Consider the following 25554-nt stretch of genomic DNA (forward strand, 5'->3'; position numbering starts at 1 on the left):
TTTTATTTAAAGTGTCTTGCATTAAAGTTTTCCCTTCTGCCAAGGTTTTCATACAATCTACCCTTCAACAAGAGCCTGGCAGAGACAAATTCACAAAAAAATCCCATCATCTTACAACCCCGAGGCAACAGCTGTGACAATTTACAACATTATAAGCCCACAGAGGCAAAGAACAAAACTGGGAATTTCTGCACTAAACTCAGCTTCTCCAGCAGCCCCACATCCCACAGGAGAGCTCGTGAAACTCAGCAGCAAATCCAAAATTTATGAGTCTTACTCAAAAATCTGGGTGTTAAATTCCTCAGTTCAGAGCAGGCAGAGTGTGCAGCCTCCCCTGCAGCAGAATTCACTGAAAATAGGGATTTTTAGGATTTCTACTGATACCTTTCAGTTGGAGATCCCTTTGCAGATCCCTTCTGGAGATCTCTTTGCAGGCAGTGCTGGCCATCCTGCTGCTCCTGTGTGAGATTCCTCAGTCTCTCCACAAATTTATAGACAAAAAGATAATTCCTGAATGCCTTTTTCCCAAATCCTCCCCAATCTGTCCACTTTGCTCCTGCAACTCTCAGCTGCAGAACAGAGGTTTTGCAGCAGCAAAGCCCCAGTCACTCATCCCACCCTGAAGAGTGGAGATTTCATTGAATTTCTGTGGAAAAGCACCTGGTTTATTCTCCCTGCTCAGGCTGCAGCATCCTCCTGAAGCTCTGCAGCGTTCCTGGAGTGCTGGAGTTCATCTGCCTGAGCTATTTTAAGAATTTCCTATCTTTAGGCCTACTGACAACACTTTTTTTATTTTTTAATGTAACTTTAACCTCCCACAAAAAGCAGTTGAACAAAGGGAGACTCTGCACACCTTCTGAGACTCCTACACCTGTGGAAATTGGAATGGTTGGAGAAATACCCTCATATACTATGATTTAAGTTCATTTCTTGCTGTTATTTTCTTATTTAACTGGACATCTCATAGAGCCACACCAAGGCAATTTATTTTCTGGCCGATTTTTAATTTGCTTATCTGATCAATACCTCCACAATTTTTTAAGTTAAAACAAATTACAAGTATTTAGGTAGAGCAGGAAATTTTAAAGTGCTGTAGGATAATGCAGAGGCTTTCTCAGAGCTTGGCTATTTATCTTCAAAACCCTGGGATTGGTTTGGGCTGCAAAATTTTAATGAGGTAAATTTGATGGAATAACTAGAACTAGACAGCTGCTTTTAAAATAGCAAATAAAATTTAGTTTCAATCCTAACTCCAGCTAGATGAACTCCAATTTTTATTATCTCATCTCATGGAATGAACCACGTGGCCTAGGAGAAATAACACTGTGGCTATTTAAAGACAAGGCAGGTTCTGACAGTTCTCACTGAACTTTCAGAGGAAACCAGAATTCCAAAGTCCAGGGATGAATCAGGGAATCTCAGGTACGTGACCCAAGAAAACAATACCACAAACAAAAGCTTTAGGGCAAAAGCACTGCACTTGCTACTACAAGATAATTTGTCTTCTAAATTTAGATAACAATTAAGAAAATGTTATCTAGTGACCTGAAATCTGGAAGGCACTTTAGGATATGGTTTTGACCTTCTAGTTCTTATTCAAGAACACATTCAAAGCCAGAATATGAATGCTGTTACTCCATTTAAAAGCCTCTTGACACTTTGACAAAATAACAGCCTTAAATTTGATGATTGAAACTCCAAGTTCCAGGGCAATAAAAGGCTCAAGAGGGTTCCCTAAACACGTTTTCCACAGGTACTCCCCATGCCCAGAGGCAATGGGTGAATCTCTCCTGCCTCTCAAAGATAAGAGGACAAAGATGACTGTGGATATATTGCATTCGTTTATTTGGGAGGGACCTGCCAGACAGGTGAGCTGCTAACACATCTCCAAAAACACTCCTAGGAAATTACCAGAACATCAGTGAGAGAGGAAAATGACAATTTTTAAGCTATGCTGCATGAAAGATTACAAAAAAGACATTTAAGCTACAATTCTCTCTATTAATGCCATTCTCTGATAAGCACGAATTCCCCAGAAGTGAAGTGGCTGCTTGCAATATGCAGGATTCCCTAGAAATAGCATTCCACCCACTGCACGTGGAGGCAGGTGAGTAAGAGGCAAAGAAGGATCTCTTCATGGAACCTCCCATGGGCTAACACTCACTAAATATGATGAATTTTGGATTTCACAGCATTTTGGAAGATCAGACCAGCCTGGAGTAGCCTGTGTTAAGTGAGGCTTGAGGAAGCAGCTATTCAAGGAGTTCTTGAATAAGAAAAAAGATGAAGAAACTTTTCAGGCCAGGGTGTAGGAACCAGAAATTCAGAATTTTAACTTCAAAGTTATCAATGCATGAGTCTTAATGCCAGGGGAAATAAAATAATCTGTACTTGAGTCCAGGAGTACAAATCACATCAACTAATTTTGATCTGTTTTGCTCAAGCAGCACTGCTGATAACGAAGCAGCAAAAGCAGAGCACTGGGAGATGAAAGCAAGTGAGCAGAGCCCAGGACACTCAGCTTGGATTAGCCCATATCACTGCAGTGTCTCACTGTGCCTGAAGTCACCCAGAGGAGCCAGCAGCGCTCAATCTGCTGACAGGGGCGTTTGGGGCTCGCTGAGTGCAAAGGGAATTCAGCCATGAGCCCAGGCTGGCGTGGATCACACAAACTGCCAGGGAGAGACTGACTCCCTAACCCCGCACAGACTGCGCTGCTCACCCCTGCGTGCCCTGCGGGATCCTCAGCAGGGAATCACGAACACAGCTACAACTGAACTCCACACAAACACACGGTGACCGAGCAGAGTGAACTTTGCACGGGCTCACCGGGGCTGATCCACCCCCTCCCTCCTTCCCTCCCTCCACACCGGGTCCTGCCCGAGGAAAAGCCGGCCTGGGGAGGGGAAGGACCGCTCCCTTCCAGAGCAATCCAGTGGCAGGGAATCTTCAGGGCAAGGGACACTGCTTCAATGCTGGCTCTGGAAAGTTCCTCAGCACAAACTCTGAGGTTACAACTGCTTGGAAGAGATGAGGAAACAAACGTGGCCGAACGCACAAAGTGTTGTAAAGCACAAACAGAAGGTTGGCCTAATTTTAATCTGGATTCTCCTTTTGAGGAGAATTTCAAAAGCCTCAGACAATATGAACTGTAGGGTGAACTAAAGGCTTTTGGCAGCAGCGTTCAGCAATTATTTGATCTGGAAATTCCATCCAGACCCAAGTTTAATCACCTCTGAACAAACTATTCCTCCCTGAATTTGTCCATCTGTGAGATCATTTTTTATTTCCACATGTTCTGAAACACTGAGTTCTACAGTTTAATTACCCATCATTAGTAGATGTACTTTTTCTGTTTAAAGTACCTTCATCAATCATTTGGGTGGATTTGATGTGAAGCAGCTGGCCAGCAGGCTGAGCAGGAAGAAAAGACAAGTTAGCAAGGTACTCAGCCCCCAAAGCATCCTGAAATGCATTGCCGTGGTCATCACACAAAGGTAGGATGTTGGCATGGATTGGGATAGAGAAATCACAGGTATTTAGCAGTATCTGGGTTATTCACTTCCAATTCCTAACCTGATTTAAACCACAATGATGCTTAAAAGGAAATCCTTCAAGTTTGATGCAGGGAATTTTTATAACAGAAAATAACTCGGCAGATTTCAAGTTGTTTATATTTAGTTAAGTTATATATGTGCTCATATGGAACCTTTATTCTTAGCTATTGGCGATAAATAAATATCCACATCCAAAAGAATGCATTTCATTAGTAGCAAAATGAAAACTTTCCAGCTATTAAGGGATAGAATAATGATATATTTTTACAGCTTTATTTTCCTTAAGATAGGAAGCATCGGTGTCATGGGGATTACTGACTTTCTCCAGAGAAATTCCCAAGATGTATTTGGAGTCTCTTACCCAGAGTAGTCATAAACACAAGTTTAAGGGCCTCTACTGCCAGATGTTGTGTTTGATGGAGAAGTGCTTGTGCTCACACAGAAACAGGTGTTCCTCTTGTCACAGCTGAGGAATTCACTCAGCAATAAATCCTCCTGGCAGGCCAGAAGAACACCAAAGCTTCGTAAACGCAACAAAAAAATTTATGGGAGAATTCTCATGTCTTGCCTGCTCCAGGTGTTTATCCTGTGGTAGTCGATGAGTGTTTGAACGTGAACACAAACAGTTCTATCAGGAAGATCAATAAGGAGAATTTCCCTTTGCAAAGGAGAAGAAAAACTGTCTGGTTTTTCATTTGGATTTTTTTTGTTGTTCGGTTGGCTGGCTTTTGTTGTTTGGTTTTTTCCCCCAGGACAATGATTACCTCCAGACAGCCAACACAGGAACAGATATTTAATAAATCACTGGCCAAACAGCAACAATGACTCAACTTTCGGTGTAGCACCCTCAGGAGTGGTTTATTCCATCCTATCAGGAACAAGGCTGGTGTTATGGAGCCCACACCAAGAATGCCAGGCTGTCCTGAGCTCTCCTTCTTGAAAACCCAGCTGAGGCAGAGCCTGACGCCTCCCTCCACCCTGGATCCAGTCAGCAGTGCGTCCCACAGCTCAGGTGGATGCCACATTCCAGCTGCCCCAGCTTCTGCTCTTCGGATGTTTATTTAAGGACAGCATTATTTATGCAGAGATACCAAGGTTGGTAATGCCCTGAACTCTGGCATCCCACTTCCCTGTGCAGTCCCAGCAGGAATCCAGCACTCCTGACCACAGAGTGCAGCTCTGGGCACCTCAGAAGGGAACACAGAGCACACACACCAACTCCTGCCCACAGCCATTACATTTCTGGACTTGATGCCTCCAGCCAGCCACCCTGTGAGAAACGACTGCTAAATTTTAATTTTAAGTTTAATTTTAAGAGTTTAAGCTGAACTGTTAAAGTTTAATTTTATTAAACTTTAATAAAACTACAACAAAGGACTAAATAAAGAAAAATTACAGCACTGGGAGTCCCTGTGACTACCAGCCACATGGTCCATCTACAAAATGGATGCTCTGCCTTTTATACCCTTAGCCTCCCCTCAAAGTTTTGTCAGTCAGCTCTTTCTCTGTCATCCATTGGTGGAGATTACTTTTGACACCTTGATTGGAGGGAGATGTTGTTCTGCTGTGCCTCCTGGTACCAAGCCAGCCTCCTCTAAATGTCTTGGCTACTAAGGCTATTACAGGGGGAGGGAAAGAGGACTGTGGAATGACATATTATAATAATATTACTATATAGCTACACAATATTTACCTCTCAATTGTGAGAACCAACTATTACCTTACTTATCTATACAACCCCTTCCCAGGATCGACACTATCTGCTTAGCTCACCAAGAACTTTTTTAAGGAATCCACATAGGTGCTCTCCAGCAAAAGGCACCTGCTGCAAATTCCACAGAAAAGCTTTAACATTATACTCCCAGGATATGGATGCCAAGAATGACCAGCCTTGCTGGAGGGAAGGTGGGCACAAAAGAAACCAATGTACATTTAGGCCTCCCCAGTGGTGGCACTGTATCTCCACAGAAGCCACCACCTCAAAGAAGGGTTTAAAAATTCTGCTTTAAGTACAAAGCAACTTGAATATCACAGTTAAGTGAAAAAGGAAGAGAATGATGGAAATAGCAACTTGGGCCATGGAACACTGGCTTCTCTCTTCCCTACAAGGGAGGCTGAGCTGGGAGAGATCTCAGGGTTGGGATAATACCTCAGGTAAGATTCCCCTGTGTTTTTGAACTGATTTGACCTCCAGCCACGCTCTATGCAGCATTTCAAACCACAGCTACTAGAGACCAATTTATCTCCATTTCAGTGCCCATGCTTGGATCTCAGCACAGAAGTTGTCCTCATGTAGAATTTCAGGGAAGATTAACAGTAACAGGATGTCTGAAGAAAGCCCAACCACAGCCCGAGGCTGACTTCACCCTGCAGTGTAACAAAGGAGATGAGTTCAGGCGCTGTCCCAAGGACTTGGCTCACAGCTGAACTCTCAGCACCACACACTCATCCAGAGCTTTTCTCTCCAGAAGTGTGTCCTGCTGACTGGAAGATATTCCTGCTTTATGGCTTTTGTCAATTCATGGGTGACAAGCTCCTGACAGGCGCCCTGGTTCTTACACACTTCCCCGGCAACTGGAAGATGCTCTTGGGATTGAGACCTCTCAGGTCTCGTGGCTGTTCAGCTGATATCCAAAATTCACCAGATCAGCCCCTGTTGTAAATGGGATCCCTGATGCTAAGTGTTTTGATTCAGTACATTCAGGCATTAGCAGTTAGGGTTCTACATTTAAAGGACATCCCCTATATTCTCCCCTCAACATTTCCAGACCCGTTAGTGCTGTCTGTTCTCTTCTTGGATCTGATTTTAGCACGAAGTTTTATGCCCACCTGCTCAGAATAAAATTCTGAGGACATCTGCAGCCAAAATCCGAGTAACATAAATTAGATACTGCTGAGATTATGGTGCAAATAGTCTTTCCAAACAGTTTTCCTAAACCTGGGATGTAACTGGATTTTACTGATCACTCTATCAGCCATTCTGTGATTGTATCAGTCTGAATCTTTTATTTCATTCCCACCTCATTGTTACCAGAGAACCTGCAAGATAGGAGCGAATTTTATCACCTATTCCTTGGAATGACAGGATCACAGAACTGTTTGAGTGGGAAGGGACTTGAAAACTCATCTCATTCCATGCCCCTGCCATAGGCAGGGATGACTTCTACTATCCCAGGGTGCTCCCACCTGGCCTTGGACACTTCCAGGGATCCAGGGGCAGCCACAGCTTCTCTGGGAGCCTGTGCCAGGCCTCTCTGCTGTTCTGCCTGGAAATCTTGAGTCTAGAGACCCTGGAGAAAAATGTGTTATGAAGATATTTAAAAGGCAAGGGAAGAGGTAAAAAACCCTGTGAGAACAAGCCTGCACTGAGATCCTCAGAAGAATGCTGAAAAAGAAACGAAAATTCTTTCTGAAGATGGAGGTTATTAAAAATGATACTGAATTGTGCTGTTTTCCCTTTCTCACCCACAAAACAGCTCCATTCACCAACACTGAGGTGCTTTCCCTTGACAATTCCCTTCCTAGGACAATGCAGGCAGCCTCCCTGGCAGCCCTTATTCCATTCATGCCTCTCCTTGCTCCATCATCTTTCACCCAGCTCTTGCCTTTGATCCTTGTGGGAAATGGATTTGTAGAAAATTCTTAAAGCTTGACAGGAGGCTCACATAGTGTGTATCTGTATGCAGCTGTTTGAGATAAGAAATGTTCACTAAGAAATGTCATGGAATAGGACAGACATTGTTGAGCGAGAAATGGAACTAGAAACAAGTTTTAAAGGATGGTTTTGTAAATAACACTGGATACTTTGGAGGAATAGAATTATGAAAGATGCACTGTAGTAGGAGCCACTAGGGAAAATTTTAGATGCTTGGCTTTAAGGCATTTACAGCATGGTGTGGCAAAAGCTGATAGGCCAAGAAGCACTTACATTGTAATTAGGAAATATTTGGCTTCTGATTGTGATGGCGTGAATTCTAACACCTGTATTGTCTCACCCTTCTCATGAAGCTGAAAACGGAATAAGTTTTGAAAACACCTCTCAGTTACCCCATCTCTGAGTAAAAAAAAAACCCTAATCCAAGAGAGCCTGAGTGGAGAAAGCTCTGTGATGTTTTTCCAGTAATTTCTGCTGCTGTAGCAGATTGGATCAGCCCAGCCCAAGCCCAGCAGCCACGAGGGCTGAGCCGGAGTGAGGAGTGACTGCAGCACAAAATGGGGATGTGGGGGAGGAATCAGATACAAAGAAGAGGAACTCTCCTCTCACTGCTCTCCCAGCAGTTTTTGTTAAATACCCTACAACTGAAACAACCTTTTTGGGCAAGTAGGAGGTGATTAGGAGGTTTTTGAAGCTGGCTGAACTGCTGGAGGGACAACTAAAAATCATGGATGCTGTGGGCTTGCTTCTAAAATTTTTGCATTACTGAACCTCTGGTTCAAAAAGAAGGAAGACAATGAGGAGAAGAATCAGATGGGCAACAGAAGCTCCCCCAGAACACAGTGTCAGCATGTAAATATCTTAAATTCATCAAAACCAAATTCCAACACATTTTTTACTCTTACACATGAGAGAAATGGGAGCTCATAATTTACCTCCTCTCTCCCATTTTCACTTTGAATGAAAGAGCTTCCAACACCAAAGTGTTTGTGACATGAAAAATTTCTGGGATTATTAAATTTCAGAGCAATACTTTTGCAAACAGGATTCTAGGAAATTAATTTTTCTTGATTTGCCATCCATCTGAATACTTTTAAGCCACTGAAAAAGTCCAGCTGCACTCTGGAGCATCAGGATCTTTCAGGAGGGATCCACTCCATTTCCACTGGAATGGAAAGTGGGATCTGTGCTCTCCTGGCTCCCCTGGAAGCCTCTGACCCAAGAGGATGTGAGTCAGAATTTTTCAGCTGAACCTGAAAAGAAAACTTTTGCCTGAAAGCTCTGTTTTCATGGGTGCTTTCCCAGAGATGTGTTAAATGCTGAGTTTGGGGCAGGAAGGGAAGCAAAAACACCTTGTGGTTTGAAATCACCTTCTCACAAATTAATGAGGGTTTCACAGCTGGGTTTTAGTACAAGCACAGCGCATAAAAACTCATCAAGAGCTCACTGCTGATCTCTATCACCCCAAATGGGCAAGGTCAGATGAGCCTTCATGTGTTGGGGTCTGTCCCAGTGACACAAGGTGAAGTTAAATAAAATGTAACCAAGCTGTTACAATTTTTCTTTTTGACAGGCTTTGTGTGAAATTTAAAAAATTTCAATTATCCCCAGGGACAACTTGCAAAACAGACCTTTCCAAAATTTAAGATCAGAGAGTTAAAATGAAAATATTTAAGCAGTGGTGTTTTCTATGCTACTTTTAAAGCAGCTTCATAAACAAATGATGACAAATAAATAACCTAATTCTTTATAAAAAGTACAGTAATTCAAACAATTGTGTGCCATTTTGCAACTTTCACAGCCTAAATGTTTTTCAACCCTGAAACACGGAAATATTTAAAGAAAACTCTTCCATCATGTAATTGCTGTGAGCTAAAGAGAACTATCTGTACCCTCTACTGACAAACACAAGCAAAAATTTCTAAAATTAACAGTTACTGCAAAGTTTAATTTTGTCTTGTACACTCAACACTGTAACTCAACAACAAAATTAAACCACTTCCCTGTTTATGTGGAAATTCCTAGAAGGAAACAGTTTTTCATGCTAGAAGGCTAGATTAAATGATTGGTCATATTTAAAAATAGCTTTCAAAAACAGATCAAACTTCCATTTATGTGCTGATATTGAAATCCAAGAATTCAAAATCCATCTAAAAGAATGAAGACCACTCCAATCTTTAGGCAGCATTTAAGGAATGGAGATTAGTGTTATCTAGGTGAGATAAGAGCTCTCAACCTGAAAAAATAAGGCCAGGCTTCAGTTACAAATAAAAGCCACCTCTAAATCACAACTTGGTAAGGCACCAAAAGGCAGGAAGCTGCTTTCTGAAACCCAGCTAAATCAGCTCTGTGAGCAAGCAGAGATCTGGAGATAGAGCCAGCCTGCGATGGGACGGAGCTGCTCCTGCGGGGAACAGTCTGGAAGAGGATGAGGAGCACCACGGGGTTCCTCAAGGGCTCCCCTGAACCACCCTGGTTCAGACCTTTCTGGAGGTGAGGGAACAGCTCAGGGGGTCTGCAGACCAGGGGCAGGGATGGCGCTCCTGGCAGACTCTGGGGTGGGCACACGGGAATTTCATGGACTTGCACAAGGACCAGGGTGGTGTCCTGAGCCCTGGGACACAGCACCAGTACAAGGGGGGGACTGCCAGGATGGTGCCAGCTCTGCTGAAAACAAGCTGGAGGTTTGGTGGGCACCACACTGAAAAGTAATTTCAAAGAGGAAATGACCATTTCTACTCAGAGCCATTAGGATGAAGTGACATTTAAGAAGTGACATTAAAACCAGGCAGGCAGCAGATTACAGAAACCAACTGCACAGGGCCTGCATCCAAAGGGCCAATGCTCATCTCAAACAGCAACCACCTTTAAATATGAAATAGATAACTTGAAGAAAAAAATTGAGGAAATAATTGAAGAAAATAAATGTATCCATCTACATTTCAGATTCCCAGCTGGCCCAAGGACTGCTGTCTCCCCTCAGACCACTCATCCCACTGAGCCCATGCAGCCCCTGAGCACAGCTCCCTGCCCAGGGCTCCACGGAATGCTGCCCTGTCCCAGAGCAGGGGCTGGTGCTGTGGCTTGGCTGTTCTCTAAGTGGGACAGCTCCCAGTTGAACCCAGGGCTGAGCTGGGAGGCAGTAAATGATGCCAATGTTTTCACAGCACACTAATGGCACACACTCCACGCTCTCAGGCGGGAGATGAGGGAACTCTGAAGTGCTGAAGCTGCAGGAATTCTGGTTCAGCCCTGCCTGTGCTGCCTCCTGGCACTGCCCTCAGACCGTGCTTTGTGTCATCTCATTAGACACCGCTTGGCACCAGCTACAACACTATCAGGGCTGCACTGGGAGCTGAGCAGGGCTTGTGCTCCCCCCGCAGCCTCATTTCACTGGGAATTCCAGAAACAGGCAAAAGAGACCAGCCACGGATTTCTCTAAAACATTCTTCACATCTACAGTCAGTCATACAAAAAAATTAAACAACAATCACTGAGTCACCTTACCCGTTTCCATTTTTTTTTCCAGAGAAAACAAACAAACAAGAAAATCCCCAATCAAACAAGCAGAAACAAAATGAAAACTGATGTTCTGCCCTCATAGAAAGTTTGGTACCTTTCAGAAAATACAAAAATCATATCCTAAATGGTTTTGAGCACTGTCTCCCTCCTGCATGTCTAAAAAAGACAGATGTAGCATCCAACTTTATAAATCAATCTGCCACAAGAACCTCTGTAATTTGTTAGAAAAATGAATTTGTTTTCTTATCCCATTGTATCCCATTTAGGGAAAAAAGGACACACAAAGAGTTAAAGCTATTTAAAAAGGAACACAATTCTGAGCAATACAGATTCTCAGCATTTTCAAAATAATTATACAGATACTTTCTAACAGAACCTTCAGATTAAATATCTTCAGTAACTTTCCAGGTATCAGCTTTAACAGTACCAATGTTCAGAATTAAACCAGCAAAACTTAACTCATTTGCTCCACCATTAGAGAAAGCGGAAATCTTCCCAAGTGTGACAACAGCCTCATTTAGGCAAAACCCAAAACCAGATCAGCCAGCAATGCCTAAATTGTACTGTAATTACAATAGACAATTTTGCTGTAAATGCAAAATACAATCTTAATTCTTAGTTTTAATGAGGCAGATCAATATCTCAAAGTTCAGAAAGCAAAAGAATTTGAGAAATACTCTTTTTGGCCAAGATATAGCATTCATCTTCATTATCCACTCACTAACTATAGAAAATGTTTCCCTCATGTAATTACAGAGTTATAAAAGCAGAGAAATGCATCTTGGCATTTCTTACATGCCCATCAGAGTTAAGAGTACATAGGGGTTTGCTTTTAATTACATTGTCATTTCAGCATTTTGTATTGAATCACCACCTAATTACAGATCCATAGAAATCCTTTAAAAAAAAGAAGTTATGCTTTAACAAAGTTAGGAATCTCCAAAGGTGATGTGTAGCCATTTAAATTACTTGAAGAACTTGTAGCCCTCTCGCCAACTAACAGTCCCCACCATCTCACCAGGGCAAGGCAGTGCAGTTTAACAGTTCCCAACAAGCACTGTGGTGAGTAACTCAGGAACAACACCGAAATTAATTACAATTCTGCATCCTGAGTGAAACAGATTATCCTGCACCACTTTAACCAGAAACACCAGCAGAACACAAAATGACCAAGCCTTTCACAAGGTGTTTTTAGATTTGGAAACATTTGATTTCCCTGCCAAACCCAGCAAAACATGGAGGTACCAACGCCACAAGTGCTGCTGTTGCTGCAGGGCCTCACTGTGAAGTCTCCAGGATTTGGGGTGACACAGGCACTGCTCAGACCTTGGCTGGCACCAACACAACACCAGCGTGTCCCTTGCTCACTCTGTCCCTAATGAAGCTGCTCCATGAAGGAATCCCAGCACAGTTCATGAGGAGAACCTCACAAAAAGTCCCACAAGCGCAGAGGTGAAGGCTCCATCCTGGTCATCCTCCTTTGACTGTGTGCCTGCAGATGGGATTAATCCATCTGGGAGAGCTGGGGAACAGGAGCTGGGCAAGAGAGGCACATTCTTGCACTGAACTCCTGCAGAAAGAGCCCAGTTTGCTGCACCCAGCTGTGCTGAGGTGCTGTCACCAGCAGGACCTCACACCTCCCAGTCTGAGCTGATCCCACCCAACACCATCAGTGCTGCCTCCAGCTGCTCCTGGCTGCAGGAACAAGCAGCGTTCCCACAAAAGTCTCCCTCCTTTCCAAGGGTTTTACTAATACCTCTAACCACATAACCAAAGATTGATGGCTCCAGTTAGTACGTGAATTGTCTGTTTTTCTTGTTTCCAGTTACAGCTTTAACTAGGAAATTTTGAAGAAAACCATAAATGTTGACTTTCCTCATAAAGAATTAAATTATTGTGAAACTATGATGATAATTATGCAATGGAAAAACCCTTCCCTGCTCTCTTTGCACCAACAACTGAAGGATTTGATGTATCTAATCTACATTTGGGATTCCTGGCCACAGAGATATGCAACGTAAACAACATGGCAGTAAATATTCATTTTCTGTGGGATTAAGCCTAAATATGCTCTGCTGTTTGGCACTGTAGTCACAAACTGTTTCTAAGAAAAAACCCCTCCACCACCACACAGACAGTGCAGGGAGAGAAGACAAGAGATGCCACATAAAGTCACTGGCATCCAATATCACTTCAATTCCATATGGAAATAACGGGAAATAAGATGCGCTGAATTTTAAGCACCAAGGCAACAAAAACACATTAAGATTTCATCACACAAGAACTTGGCTGTAAAATCCGTAATTTTCTTGATCTTTTTAGGGAGTTTTCATTTTCAGGAACATCAGAGAGCTAACAGCTCATGAATGCTACCAACCAGCTCAAGCAGGCATTTGCATTAAGCTGCTTTTAGTTAATTAAGTGGTGGAAATGCATCTTTCCTACACCAAGAAACCTCTTCCACAATCAGATTCCTTGTCAACCTCTCCCTTTTTACAGCCTGAAAAAACTACAAGTGGAGAAGGTTGGAAGAAAAGGTGGAATGAATAGGAATGAAAAACATCGGAGGTGATGTTATTTTTCCCCTTCCCGAGAACTAATGATATGACAAAAATTTATGTCTATGGTTAAACAGAGAAGAAAAAAAAGAGTATTTGTCTGTCCTCATTTGCTAACATGCCAAACTCATCACCTAAGGAATTTTATCCTCAAATTCCAGAAAGGTGGGAACAAGAAAAATAAGAAAACCATTTAAATACTCTCCATGAAACCCAGCTGAAAACTATTATTCCTGCAAACAGTGATTCTCTTCTTGCAGAAAAGAGCTTTTCCCTCACACAGAACACCTGCCCCTCAACTTACACCCAGCATATGCACACAAACTTATTGAAGCCTTCTCTTCAGCAAAGCCTTGAGTGTGAAGGGTAGAGATGCAAATAAACTCATGACAGCAGCATCTCTCCGGAAATGTTTGGAAAGCAGAGTTCCACCAGAACGATGCTCGCATGTTCTGATGTTGCATTTGCACAATTACAGCTCTTTTCAGAGCCCAGAAGATTTGGGGTTTATAACTGTTAAGTATTAACAGATTACTTCAAAATAGTTAACAGATTTTTGAGCTGTAGTCATTTATAACATCAAGCTCTCCATAACTCAGTCTATGCTTGAAAACAGTATTAAATAGGTTTATTTAATGAAACAAGTCCTGCTCGTAACAGCAACATTAGGAGTGCCCAGCGGTAATACATTTAATAAAGAACCTGTACACTCTGATAAAATAAAGGAATCTTTACTTTAAAAGCAGCACTAATTCTGAAGTAGTTTATTACCCCACAATAAAGTGAATAAAGTGATTAGAGTCCAACCACAATCATGGACAGCTCACAGGGAACACATCAGCAGAAACAATTTCACAAAGATTCCCAAACCCGTGGCAGGATTTGCAAGGGTTACCAAGTTAATAATGAAAGGACAGTAAAAAAAGAGACATTCCACAAGTAAAATCAAAGAAAAAGTCTCATGTTCCCCCTCAATTCCTTCAGGACACCCAACCATTCAGCTTGTAAAGTCATACCATGGAAAGCAGGTTTTACAGTTCTGAATAGATTTTTTTTTTTTGGGGGGGGGAGGTGAGGGGAAAGACACAATTTAAAAAAAAATTCTCTGATAATAATCGCTGTGACACAAGAGAATGATAAATTAAAAATCAGAGAATAAAACATCCTCCATGCAGTGAAAACATTACTTTAACTACAAAGGTGTCTTTGACATGCCAGTACCTTCAGCTAAATTACTCAAGACCATCTGAGTGGCTTGGGAATGATCTGGCATTAGGAGAAATAGAGAGGACCAACACTTTCCTGATATGGTTCCTTCTGCTTAGGTGATTTTAGCTTGTTCTAAAAAATCCAGGTCTTGCTCCCTGAAGGACACCGCAGAGCTACTTTAATTTGGGACCACCCAGGTACCAAAGGCAGGGCAGGTATCTCAGAAGAGGTGATGGGTTGGGAAATGAGGAGTTTATGAGTAACAAAAGGAACGATGAGATTTTAAACTAAGATTATGGGTGAGGAAAATCCACTCCTTCAGCATCTCCCACACTTTCAGCTGCACGGGGTATATGTTTCAAAAATCTCAGAAAATGATGAAGTGCCCATTCTCTGTTCCTGAAATGCTCTGAAGTGTAGCTCAGCAATCACAAAACCACCAGAACACAACCACACTTCCCTGGGGAGGGGAGCACCCAGATAATATCTGCAGAGAGCCTTCTTTGATGAACAAGCTGCTTCAGTCACAAGTTTTCCTGTGAAGCTCCCCTCCAATCTTGCCTCACCTACAGCAGAGGCACAGGAAGCTTGTTCTGAAGTATTTTATTATTACTTCAGGATCTTCTGCTCCTTCTGAAATCAAACATGCCCACAGGTTTATCTAAGTATATTAGAGGGCACACGGAGAACCTTGACCCGGGCACTTTGCTTTCTTGTTTAGTTAATGTGCATTCATCTCAGCCTCTGGAGTTCCTACAGATGGGTGCAAACCTACACCCACTTTTATCCAGGCATCTACAAATATTTTAAAGCCTAATAACAACACAGATGCTCTTTCTCAAATATCTTAGTCAGAACAGGGAAATATTTTCACTCTCTTAGCAAAGATGATTAAACTCACTGGAAATTCCTGTCCATTTGCAGTACATTTACAGGATTTCATAGTGCAGTTTACAGATAATAAAATAAATCGCTTTGAACCTAAATAGCACTTCCACACCCACCACGCAGAAAAAAACCACAACATTTTCACCTATTAAAAGAACCCCGGTATTAATTGGCCACGTAAACATCTGCAGAAAATAGCTGTATTTAAAAATAAATGAACAAATACAGCAAACCAAACCCCCAATCGCTGAAAGAGCTGAGAGGAGCTGGAGCTGCACACTAGAGAGAGGCACCTCCACACCTGAACTCCAGGATTTTCTCAACCATTGCCAATATTTCGAAATATAGGACCTGGGCAAACTGATTTTCACACTAAAGACTGGAAAAAAAAATCTGACGATGATACGTTAGAAGTAATCCATCAGGTAGGGTTTTAAACTGAAATAAGTCAGTTAAGAAACACTACTCATAAAAACGCCTGCATTTCAAGCTGAAAATCTTATATAATCTTGTAGTTCTGATCATAAACCCAACAGTTTACTGTTGAATTTATTTATTTTTAGACTTGCCTAAAATTGTAGAGTGTCTGCAGTCCTGGTGTGAGTAGAAAATAGTATAATAATTGTTAAGTACCGGAACACTTAATGTGTAATACTGGAATAACCACCAAAACAATGTCATTAACATGAGAAGCAGCCGGGATTGCAGGCAGTTTCCTGCTCATTTAGCCAAGATTAATTCTTCACAGGCAAGAGGAACATTCTTTTCACCTTACCAAGGACAACCCGAGCGAGAAACGTTAAAGAAAAGACGTTCTTTATTGCTTGGCTGTTCTTTTTTATTAAGTCTGATAGGTAATGTCAACAAAAACCACTACTCTGTGCTCTAGGCAAAAGGATCTTAGAGGTGGACGTGGAAGAAAGACAGCCACGGAGAGCAGATGGCAGCAAGTCTTCCAGAAACTGTTAGAGAGAGGGAGAAAAAAGTTTCCCAACAAAACATATTGCTGAATTAAGAGAACGCTGCTGAGCTGAAAAATCAGGCATTAGGAAAAGACGACACACACGTCTTTACTGCAAGGCAAAAGCTGTCAGAAATCATGTTTGGTTTCAAAAGAAGAATAAAAATTAAACATCCCGAACAACCTTCGGGCTGTCCTTAACCCGCTGAGCCGTTTCCCTGGTTAGCACAGGCAGGGTTTTTGGGTTTCTCCTGGCAGCGCTCGCCATTTCACAGCACATTTAGCGCACACAGCGCGGATCGATAGCACTACAGACACAAGACTAGACTTATCCATTTACTAACCACAGCAAAACGGCCTCTTCAGCAAAATCCTCCAGCTCCTAACGCTGGAAATGTAAAAGGCATCCTTACAGGGATCTCATTACTCCCTTCTCCCGGTCACACGGGCAGGCTGAGCACTTGTCTGGGAGCTTTTAGCCTGATAAACAAGTGTAGCTTTGCACACCCTGCAAGGATGCTAAAAACCTACACAGAGCACTAAATACACGCTCCAAATGCGGGCACGGAGCGCCAGGCTGGCTTGTAAACTCGCATGAGATCCTCGCACAGCTCGTAAGAGGGTTTTTTGTGAGACTGATGGAGCTCCAAGCACAAATGGACCAACAGTTGCCCAACCACTGGTTGCTGCCATAACAATTTTCTTCCTGGAGAAGCGTGGGGAAGTCCTCACACCCCGCTCGCTTCCCAGGACACAGAGCTGGCATTTCAACCTCACATTCTGCTGTTTTAAAGAGAAAATCAGTAGATTTTTTTTTTTTTCTGCGCTAAAAGGCAGCGACATAACGAATAGCAAAATACAAAGGGTTACAAATGATTCTTTAGAAACAGAAAGCCTGGCTTTTCACCCCAATTCTGTTGGTACATCTCTACACGAACACACCCCTCGCTATCACCAAAGGACGAGCTTAGCCTTTCAGAGATGCACCTATTCCAAATTAATGAACCATTAACGAAGGTCGCTATTCACCAGTGAATAGTCCGGGGTAAGAGAGATCAAACTGAAGGAAAAAGCATTTCAGCTGGGTAATTCTTATTTAAAACCAGCATCCAACACCGGTAACTGCGCTGCCAGGTTACTTATGTGACACTAGGTGGTTATGTCTCCACATTTATTCCACACAATTGATCTGAAATCCAAGCGCTGGGAGCGTTTCAAGTACTCACGTTATATATATATTTTTAAGAATAAACACGAAAGCAGCTTCTGCCTTTACAGTCGCTGCCACCCACAAACATTTGCCACCTGAAAAAAAATTAATTTCTTCCCATTCATACAGAGCCAGCCCAAGTTCGCAAGTGCTGACCCCAAAGCCCTCAGTTTAAAGTGACAAATCCAGGAACATTCACTTACCTGATGAACAAGAGATAAGAAAAACAGCGAACGCCAACTTAGTAGCAGCTCCCATTTTCCAATGCTGTTAAAACATTTAAGTGACTTTAAGTATCCAGTTTTCTGGGCCCTGCAAGCTGGAAAATTCTCCCTTCTTGCTGAACCGTTATAAAGCAATCTATAGCAACATTTCTGCAGCAGGTAGTGTTCATAAAACACTAAAAATCAGGTTTGTTTAGACACTGACGACCTCCCCGCGGCTCTTTCGAGAGAGAATCCGGGTTGAGGGAGGGATAAATATATTTGGAACCGTGTTTCAAAACACACGTGTCATTTGGCTTCTGTACAAACGGTGGCAAAATTCAATTCATAAAAGTAATGCTACGAATCCACTTAAAAAAAAAAAAAAGTCAACGATTAAGCTGCTGAGCACGACGAAGTCTCTGAGTCTCCAAGTGTTTTCCACATCAGGCGCCGTGAAGGATCATCCCTCGTGGGTGCGAGTGTCGGGGGGTCGGATAGGGATCAGTCCAAGGCGATGTTTTCGTCCTGCCTCCCCCCTTCACACCCCGTGTAGTGTTTGGGAGAAAAGCAGCTCCATTCCAGTTCCAAACCTCGGGGCGAAGACAGGAAGTTTTTTTGTCAGTTTGTCGATGAAAAACTACCTTAAAAACCAGCCACCAGCTACACGTGGGTTTTCTTTAATAAATGCTGAGGGATTTAGCGTATCCCAAGAGAGGGAAAAGGGGGAAACAGCAGTCCGGGAACGATCAAACCTTCGGGCTCCCCGGGAAGTGGCAAATCTCTAGTCCTTGGCCAGGCAGCGAGAGCAGTGCATCCCCCCGTCTTCGCCGCCCTTCTCCAGCACCAGCACTCTCGAATCCCAGCAAGATTTCCAATTCTTCTAGGACATTTCCATCCCCTCCCCCCGCGAGAGGCTATATTTGGTATTTAACACACAAGAGTGGCTGGGGAGGGGGTACAAAAAAAAAAAATTAAAAAATAAAATGCAGTATCCAGGCGCTGGGGAGGAGGGTGGTATACTCTTTGTGGCAAATCCTTGCCGAGTGCCGTGCTTCCAGGAGAACTGGGCTTCTTTGGAAGGGAGGCGGCTGTGCCTCACGGCGGGCTGGGGCTGGATGGATCCAGGCTCCTCCGGCTCCTCACGGGTCCTGGATGGATCCACGCTCCTCTCCCTCCTCACGGACACATCTCGCCGCCCCGCCGCTGCTCACACGGAGACTCCACAAAATCCACCCCTCCGAGCTCAATCCAGTTCTTGCCTTTTTTTTTTTTTTTTCCTCTTTTTTCTTTTCCTCCTAGGAGCGAGCAGCAGGAGACGGCAGGGGCGGGGAGGCAGAGCCTTCTCCCCGCGCCTCCCACACGGCGGAGCGGGGAGCGATCCCCTCGTCACCCTCTCCCCTAACTCTGACCCCGGCTCAACTCTCCGGTCTCCCGGGCGGCGGAGGCAGCGCGGCTCAGCCCAACTTTGTCCCTCCAGCAGTGCAGCTTAGGGGCAGGCGAGGCGAAAAGGCCGAGCCGGGGGATTCTCTCCGGGCGGCGGCGGCCGTGCCTAGAGCCCGCCGAGTGTCGCTGGCAGCGCGGAACAGCCCTCGGTGCCCTGCTGCCGCTGCTCCCCCGTGGTAATCTCATATCTACCCATTCACCCGTGTGGCGTGTGGAGAACCGGCCCAAGATGGCGGCGCCCGGGCGATTGTTTTTGTTTCCTCTCCACCTCCCCCTCCTTCCCCACGGCCGCGGCGGCCGCCCTGGATTGACAGCCGCATCACCCAATCACAATGCGGATTCTGCCGCTTAGCCCCGCCTACCCCCGCTTGCCCCTCCTATCGGCGGCGGGGCGGAGCGCGCTCCCCTACGCTGGCCCCGCCCCTCGCGGCCCGCGCGCGCCGCCTCACGGGCGCGCTCCTGCCCGCCCTTCCCGCCCCTCAGGGCGCGGCCCCTCAGGCGCCCTCGCCCCGCTCCGCCCCGACCCGACCCCCCCTCCCCCGGTGTCGGTAATTCACCTTCGCGGGGCTCTTTCGAGGTGTTGGGGGGCTGTGTTGTGCTGCCAGGCTCGGGTGATGGAGGCAAAGCGCTGCCGGCAGCCACGCAGTGGGTCCTGGCTGGGAGGGGTCACAGTGTGTAACGTGTACACGGTGGTGTGAGGCTGGGGGCGCTGCCTCTGGGGTCAGATGTTGGCCTGGTCTTCCGCCTCATCCCCAGCCCAGCCTGCAAATGTCCTTCGGGTAGTCCAGGTGAGAGCTACGGCTGTGGTGGTCTCTGCTGTGGGCACGTTGCTCAGGAGCATCACTGCTGCTACAGCACAGAATCAGAGTCACAGAAGGGTTTGGGTTGAAAAGGACCTTTAAAAGTCATTAATTTCCAACACCCTGCCATGGGCAGGGACACCTTCCACCATTCCAGACTGCTCCAAGCCCGGTCCAGCCTGGCCTTTGACACTTCCAGGGATCCAGGGACAGCCCCAGCTTCTCTGGGCTCCCTGTGCTGGGGCCTCCCCACCCTCACAGGGAACAATCCCTTCCCAGTATCCCATCTAATTGAAACCTGCCCTCTTTTAAGCTGGAATCCGTTCCAGTTGCCCTGTACTCCGTGCTGTTCTCTCTGTGTTTCTGGTGGGCTCCCCCGAGGTGCTGGGAGGCACCTGGAGTGTGTTTGTGGCCTCAGGTCCAGGTGAGATGTGCCATTGACAGCTGCCTGCCCCTCCCCAGTGTGTCCTGTCCAGGTAATTAATTAGCTCTGCTCCTTCATGAGTTTGGTGTCACTCCTTGCAGCTTTTCCTTTTTTTTGAATGGATGCCATAAAATACATCTCTTGTCTCTGGATAAAAAGGGAGACGTGGCTCTTAGATCTGGAGATCCATGTGGGAAAGCACAAGAGCCTTAGTGCTGGCCTTTAATTTCTGTATTCTATAAGGACCTGTAGTTGCACAAGCAACAAGTGCCAAGTTCTCTGAGAACTGGTTATGCTGTTCACCAACCCCAGGTAGGCATTAAGTGATTCCAGATTCCTTTTCAAACTGTTTGGTGGCATAGACTAAGAGGGTTTTTTTGGGGTATGAATAGTTGGTGGTACTAGACTGGAAGGAAAATTATCTGTATTTCACATATATGAATATACAGCCAAGTCAAGGCTTTGCAACACTGCCAAGCTCTAACTCACAGATCTGGTGATCCACCAGGATTCAAGAAATGGATCTATTTCATTTTTTTGACTTTGAGATGTCTGGTTGAGTTCTTAATCAGACAACCTTGGTGTTTCTCTGTCATGTCCTAACACTTCCCAACATTAAATTCATCCAGTGACCATAATTTTTTTTTATGATTTGAAACATCCCAAACACAAAATAAGATGTCAGGGCTTGTGCACATCTAGAAGCATCAAGACATGTGGCAACACCTTTTATGCCATCTTTTATCCAAGTATTTCAGAATGATTTACAAGCCTTAATTAATGTTAAGTGTTACAACACTCCTACTTAATCTGTAGTTTTTAATATTCTTCAATAGCAGAATATTTAAACGTGACCTGTTCTGCAGGTTGTGTTTTCACTTGGCTCAGCTTCTTCAGAACACTGGTCATGTTGCCACATGAGTAGGAAATCATAGCTAAAAATATTGCTGGTGTGTGTGTGAATATATTTTTATATATGTTTGCATTGCAGGGATTTAGCTTAGTTGTCAGAGGGTGTTTTTTTGCTGAAAGAATGTAAATTATGGTCCATATTTCTATTTTACAAGTTGTTTTTGATAAAAATAGAAGAAATGTGTCACCTATATAAGAGAATTTGCACGGATGTCACGGCAAGGAGGTGTCTCTTACTCAAGGAGCTTATTATCCTTAGGCAGGGGTTGCTTTTTGCTTTCAGGATTCCTCTGGCAGAGCAAATCCTTCTGGCCATCCAGGAAATGCTGCAAACACAGTCTTTCTGTGGGGTTGCTCTTGTCAATCACCTGGTTATCAGCACCACAGGAATCACAAGCAGAGCTCATTCCTGCCTTTTCCTTGCCACTTTTGAGCATGGCCAGGGGTCTGGGAATGAGGCTGAGTGTTGGTGGCTGGGATCAGACAGCTCTCCCTACCTGCACTGGGGATTTGCTCCCATTTAATTACCCTAAAAAAAAAAAAAATAGTTTGGTGTAGATATTGTACAGACCTTAGGAGAAATTGCCAACCATTTTTATGAGGTACTTGATGCAAAATGCTCCAAGGGCTTTGGGCTAGGCTGTTGTTTTATTGCTAGTAAAAGGATGAGTTTTATCCCAAGCAGACACATTAAATGTCAGCACAATTGCTGTCTCCTCTTTATTTTTAAATGTCTTTCTCATGTGAATTTTGGGGGTGTTTCCCTTTTCCACCTCTTGGCTCCTCATTTCTATTTTCCTTTCGCCTTAAACTCCAGATCTTTTTTTTTCCGCCTTCCAAGATCAATCTGTCTCTGCATTTTTAATGAATCATTTACTGTGACATATGAGCACTGAAGACACAGTGTCAGGGACTTAAGCATCTGTGGAGAGCAGGAGGAGATGAAATGGATGTGATCTTAGCTTCAGTCTTTTGTTCATGTGGGATGGGACTTCGCCTAGAGGCAGCACAAATACAACTTTTCCTTCTAGGGAATAATGAGGAGAGTTAAAACCCAGCAATGGCTCATTTTTCTCTCTGGAGCACTGCTAGGAATTGAGGATTTCAGCTGTGCCTTTGCTATTCCCACTCTTAGCAGTGAATCAACACAAAACCCAACGTGGTAGGAAAGGAGGTTTTGTGCAGAACTCATTCACAACACCTAGAGAAGCATTTCTGAATGCAAAATGGGAACCATGGGGTTTATAACATCAGGAGTGACACCAACAGAGAGAATCCTTGTCATTATCTCTTTCATCTTTCCTTGTGGTCTAAGTCATTCCCCCTTTGAAACTCTGGAGGAAGAGAAGACCCCATTCAGGCACTGTCCTTATATAACCAAACAAAAAAAAAAGGGACCAAAATGGCAAGAAATTAATCTCTTCCCAGGGTTGCCCTCTTTACCAGCCAGCTTCACTTTCCTTTGGGAAACAGCAGTGGATGACAGCCTAAATTATTTTATTTTAGAAAAGATAAATAACTGCCTTAAAGTATTTTTACTTCTATATGTATGACTTATGTGAAACTCATCATATTCCAAAAGAGTTTTAATGCACATTTTCAGTTCTGTGGCTGTGTACAGATAATAAAACTCCTACAAATTATTCATCATTTTGCACTTTTTACTCTGTTCCAAAACTATTGAGATACTTTACAGTTACATGAGTAGCACAACTTGAAAACATGAGAGTATGTGGAATTAATCAACCTTTTAAATGCTGCTGCTGAACTGGAATGAAATCCAAAGCTTGCCTCTGCAATGCTTTTGGGTTGGGGCAATATAGGTGACCACCAAAATGTTCTCCTTTAATGTTTTAAATCAAACTTACAGATTTTAGATGCACTTGTGGAATCCAGCAGAGTATCTACAAATTCAAATACAGGCTGAAATCACAGCCCTACTTTGGTGTAGGGCTAAAGTGGGATAATTTTATTCATATGAGCGTGGATCATGTCCTGTAAAGCTGTTTCTGTAGTGAGTTTGTGTAACAAATTCCCTGTTCAATTAAACACCTGGAGCCTGTAGACCCCACACCGCCAGGGATTTTTCCCTGCCTCAGGTTTAAAAAGAGAGATACAAAATATTACAGAAATTAACTTGATACAAGCTTCATCAAGTTGTTTCCACAAAAGCTACATTTAAATCAAGGATTATTTTTCCTTTTTTGACCTGCTAGCCAGACTTTTGCTTCCTTAGAGCAGGGATTCCAAACTACCCAACCTATTTTCCTGGAGGAGGTAGGAATGTTTCTTTCTAGGATTTCCTGAGTCTTGTCAGAAGAGATCATCCCACTGGAGCTTCTGGTTGCTTTCAGACACTCCCTTGTCTCTTAGGGGCACTTTGTTGTGTCACAGGGTTTTATCGCTGTGGCATTTATCAGCTATGATTTCATCCATATTTCACAGCAAAATTGCATTTTCTGGATATTTTTCTCTAGTTCTCATTGGTACTGTAGGATCCTTTTTTTTGTGAGTGCCATGAAGAGTCCAAGCTGAATTCCTAAAATCCCAGTCTGTGCTATGAAAAGGAGGTTCTCAGGGTCTGTGTAGAGATCTCCCTTCTCAGAATACACCATAATTTATATATTCAGTTATAAACTGACTCTGTGTTCATCACAGAATGCAAAAGTTCTGCAACATTGTCATGTTTTCAACGTTATTTTTGAAAGATTCTTAAAATATGTGACAAGTGTTTGTTGTTTTTTGCTACAGCGTCCTGACAGTGATAGCAGATTTTAAAGATCTTTTGCACTGCCTTTGAAAGGCTTGATACATATATTTGTAGATAAAGATTTAAATATTTTAGGCCAACAATTTGTAATTAAATAGTCATAAGAAGTAGGAGTGCGAAGTGGCCAAGTGTGGAGAGATTGTCAGATCTTCAGAGTATTCAATTGTGTGCTCTTCAGAATTATTGTGTCAATATGACTTCTGCTTGTTTTGGAATACAAATACATGAATAGCTGTAATTACTTATGGTGTCATTCAAAATATCCTAGAAGCTTTCTGGAGGGTGGGATCAGGAGAGCTGACTGATACTTTGGTAATTAAAAACCTCAGTAAGAAGAACATTCCTGGAAATATTTTTTGATTCAGATCGATGTCACAGAGATGATGAGTGCTGGGGAAGACAAATGAATGCCAGTTTTTTTGCTTCAACAGAAAATAATAAAGTTTCCTGCAGTGTTGATATAGAATGGTAATGGGAAGTAGAATTCTGGAAGGTTCAGATGGGTTGGAGGATACTGGGACTCAAATATTAGTTACTGGTTTTGCTAAAAACGAAGAAGTTGAGGCTTCAGAATGTGACTAATTGGCTTCAGAAAGGGATGGGAACAGAGAGTCAAGTGTTTATCAGATCATCCCTGGGTGTTGCAGTTGGCAATTTGCCATTTGGAATTTTACAAAAGGAAGGTGAAGATCCATGGTAATGGACAAGCTGCCAATACTTTTATAGTTTTTAATACCGATAACTGGGGAGTGCCGAATTAACCCTTACAAACACATGCTGTGGCCCAAGCAGTTATCCTGCTTCCAGAGGCAGCAGGTTTAGGCTAATAAAGCCTTTCTGCAAAGAACAGTGATTGAACTGTGATTGGAGGCCCATTTCCTTAAGAGAAATGCAGCTGCTGCTGTTGCTGCTGTTATCTGAAGCCTTTGTTAGAGGAGTTGTGTGGGAATGGAGCAGGAATCCTGATGAAGTCACAGGTGTGACTCTGGGACAATGGCTGTGAATTGCTCCAAGTCGATGTGTTTTGGTTGCAGCCCATAATCCCTGATTTAGGGATTTCATAATTTCTGCACAGAATTTAAGTAGCATTAAAATAATCCTGCCAACAGTAGCTCAGGCACCCCTTTGTTCCTGTTCACTGTGACAGAAATAATTCTTCTCCCCAAGTGCTGTAATTCCTGAAAATCTGGCACGTTACAGGTTTCATAGGAAAAAGTGTGGAAGATTCCCAAATTTGAGCTATTTCAGATTTTAAGGAGGACAAGTTTCTCAGCTTGGAAGTCTCTCAAGGAACCCCTAATAGCTGCCCACTTCTTTTTTTCATGAGCACAATGCAGCTGGAACATTTCTCTCTGGTGACTGAGCTCTGACAAGATGGATGGGCTGAGCCATTCCAGGGATTTGAAATCCTGTAAATTCAAACCCAGAATCTTTCTTCT

The 25554-nt window shown here is 43.6% G+C and overlaps 1 protein-coding gene across 1 annotated transcript in view; it reads right to left on the minus strand.

The window, feature by feature from the left end:
• Window positions 1-19438, minus strand: part of ACVR2A (activin A receptor type 2A) — a 52578-nt gene extending 33140 nt beyond the window's left edge. The window contains exon 1 of the mRNA XM_084209720.1: window positions 17764-19438. Within this exon, the coding sequence (XP_084065846.1) occupies window positions 17764-17818 (55 nt within the window). The 5' untranslated portion in view covers window positions 17819-19438. The remainder of the gene's footprint in view (window positions 1-17763) is intronic.
• Window positions 19439-25554: the final 6116 nt, after the last annotated feature.

The sequence above is a fragment of the Fringilla coelebs genome, assembly GCF_963513975.1.
Source record: "Fringilla coelebs genome assembly, chromosome: 7".
NCBI classification, from domain to species: Eukaryota; Metazoa; Chordata; class Aves; order Passeriformes; family Fringillidae; genus Fringilla; species Fringilla coelebs.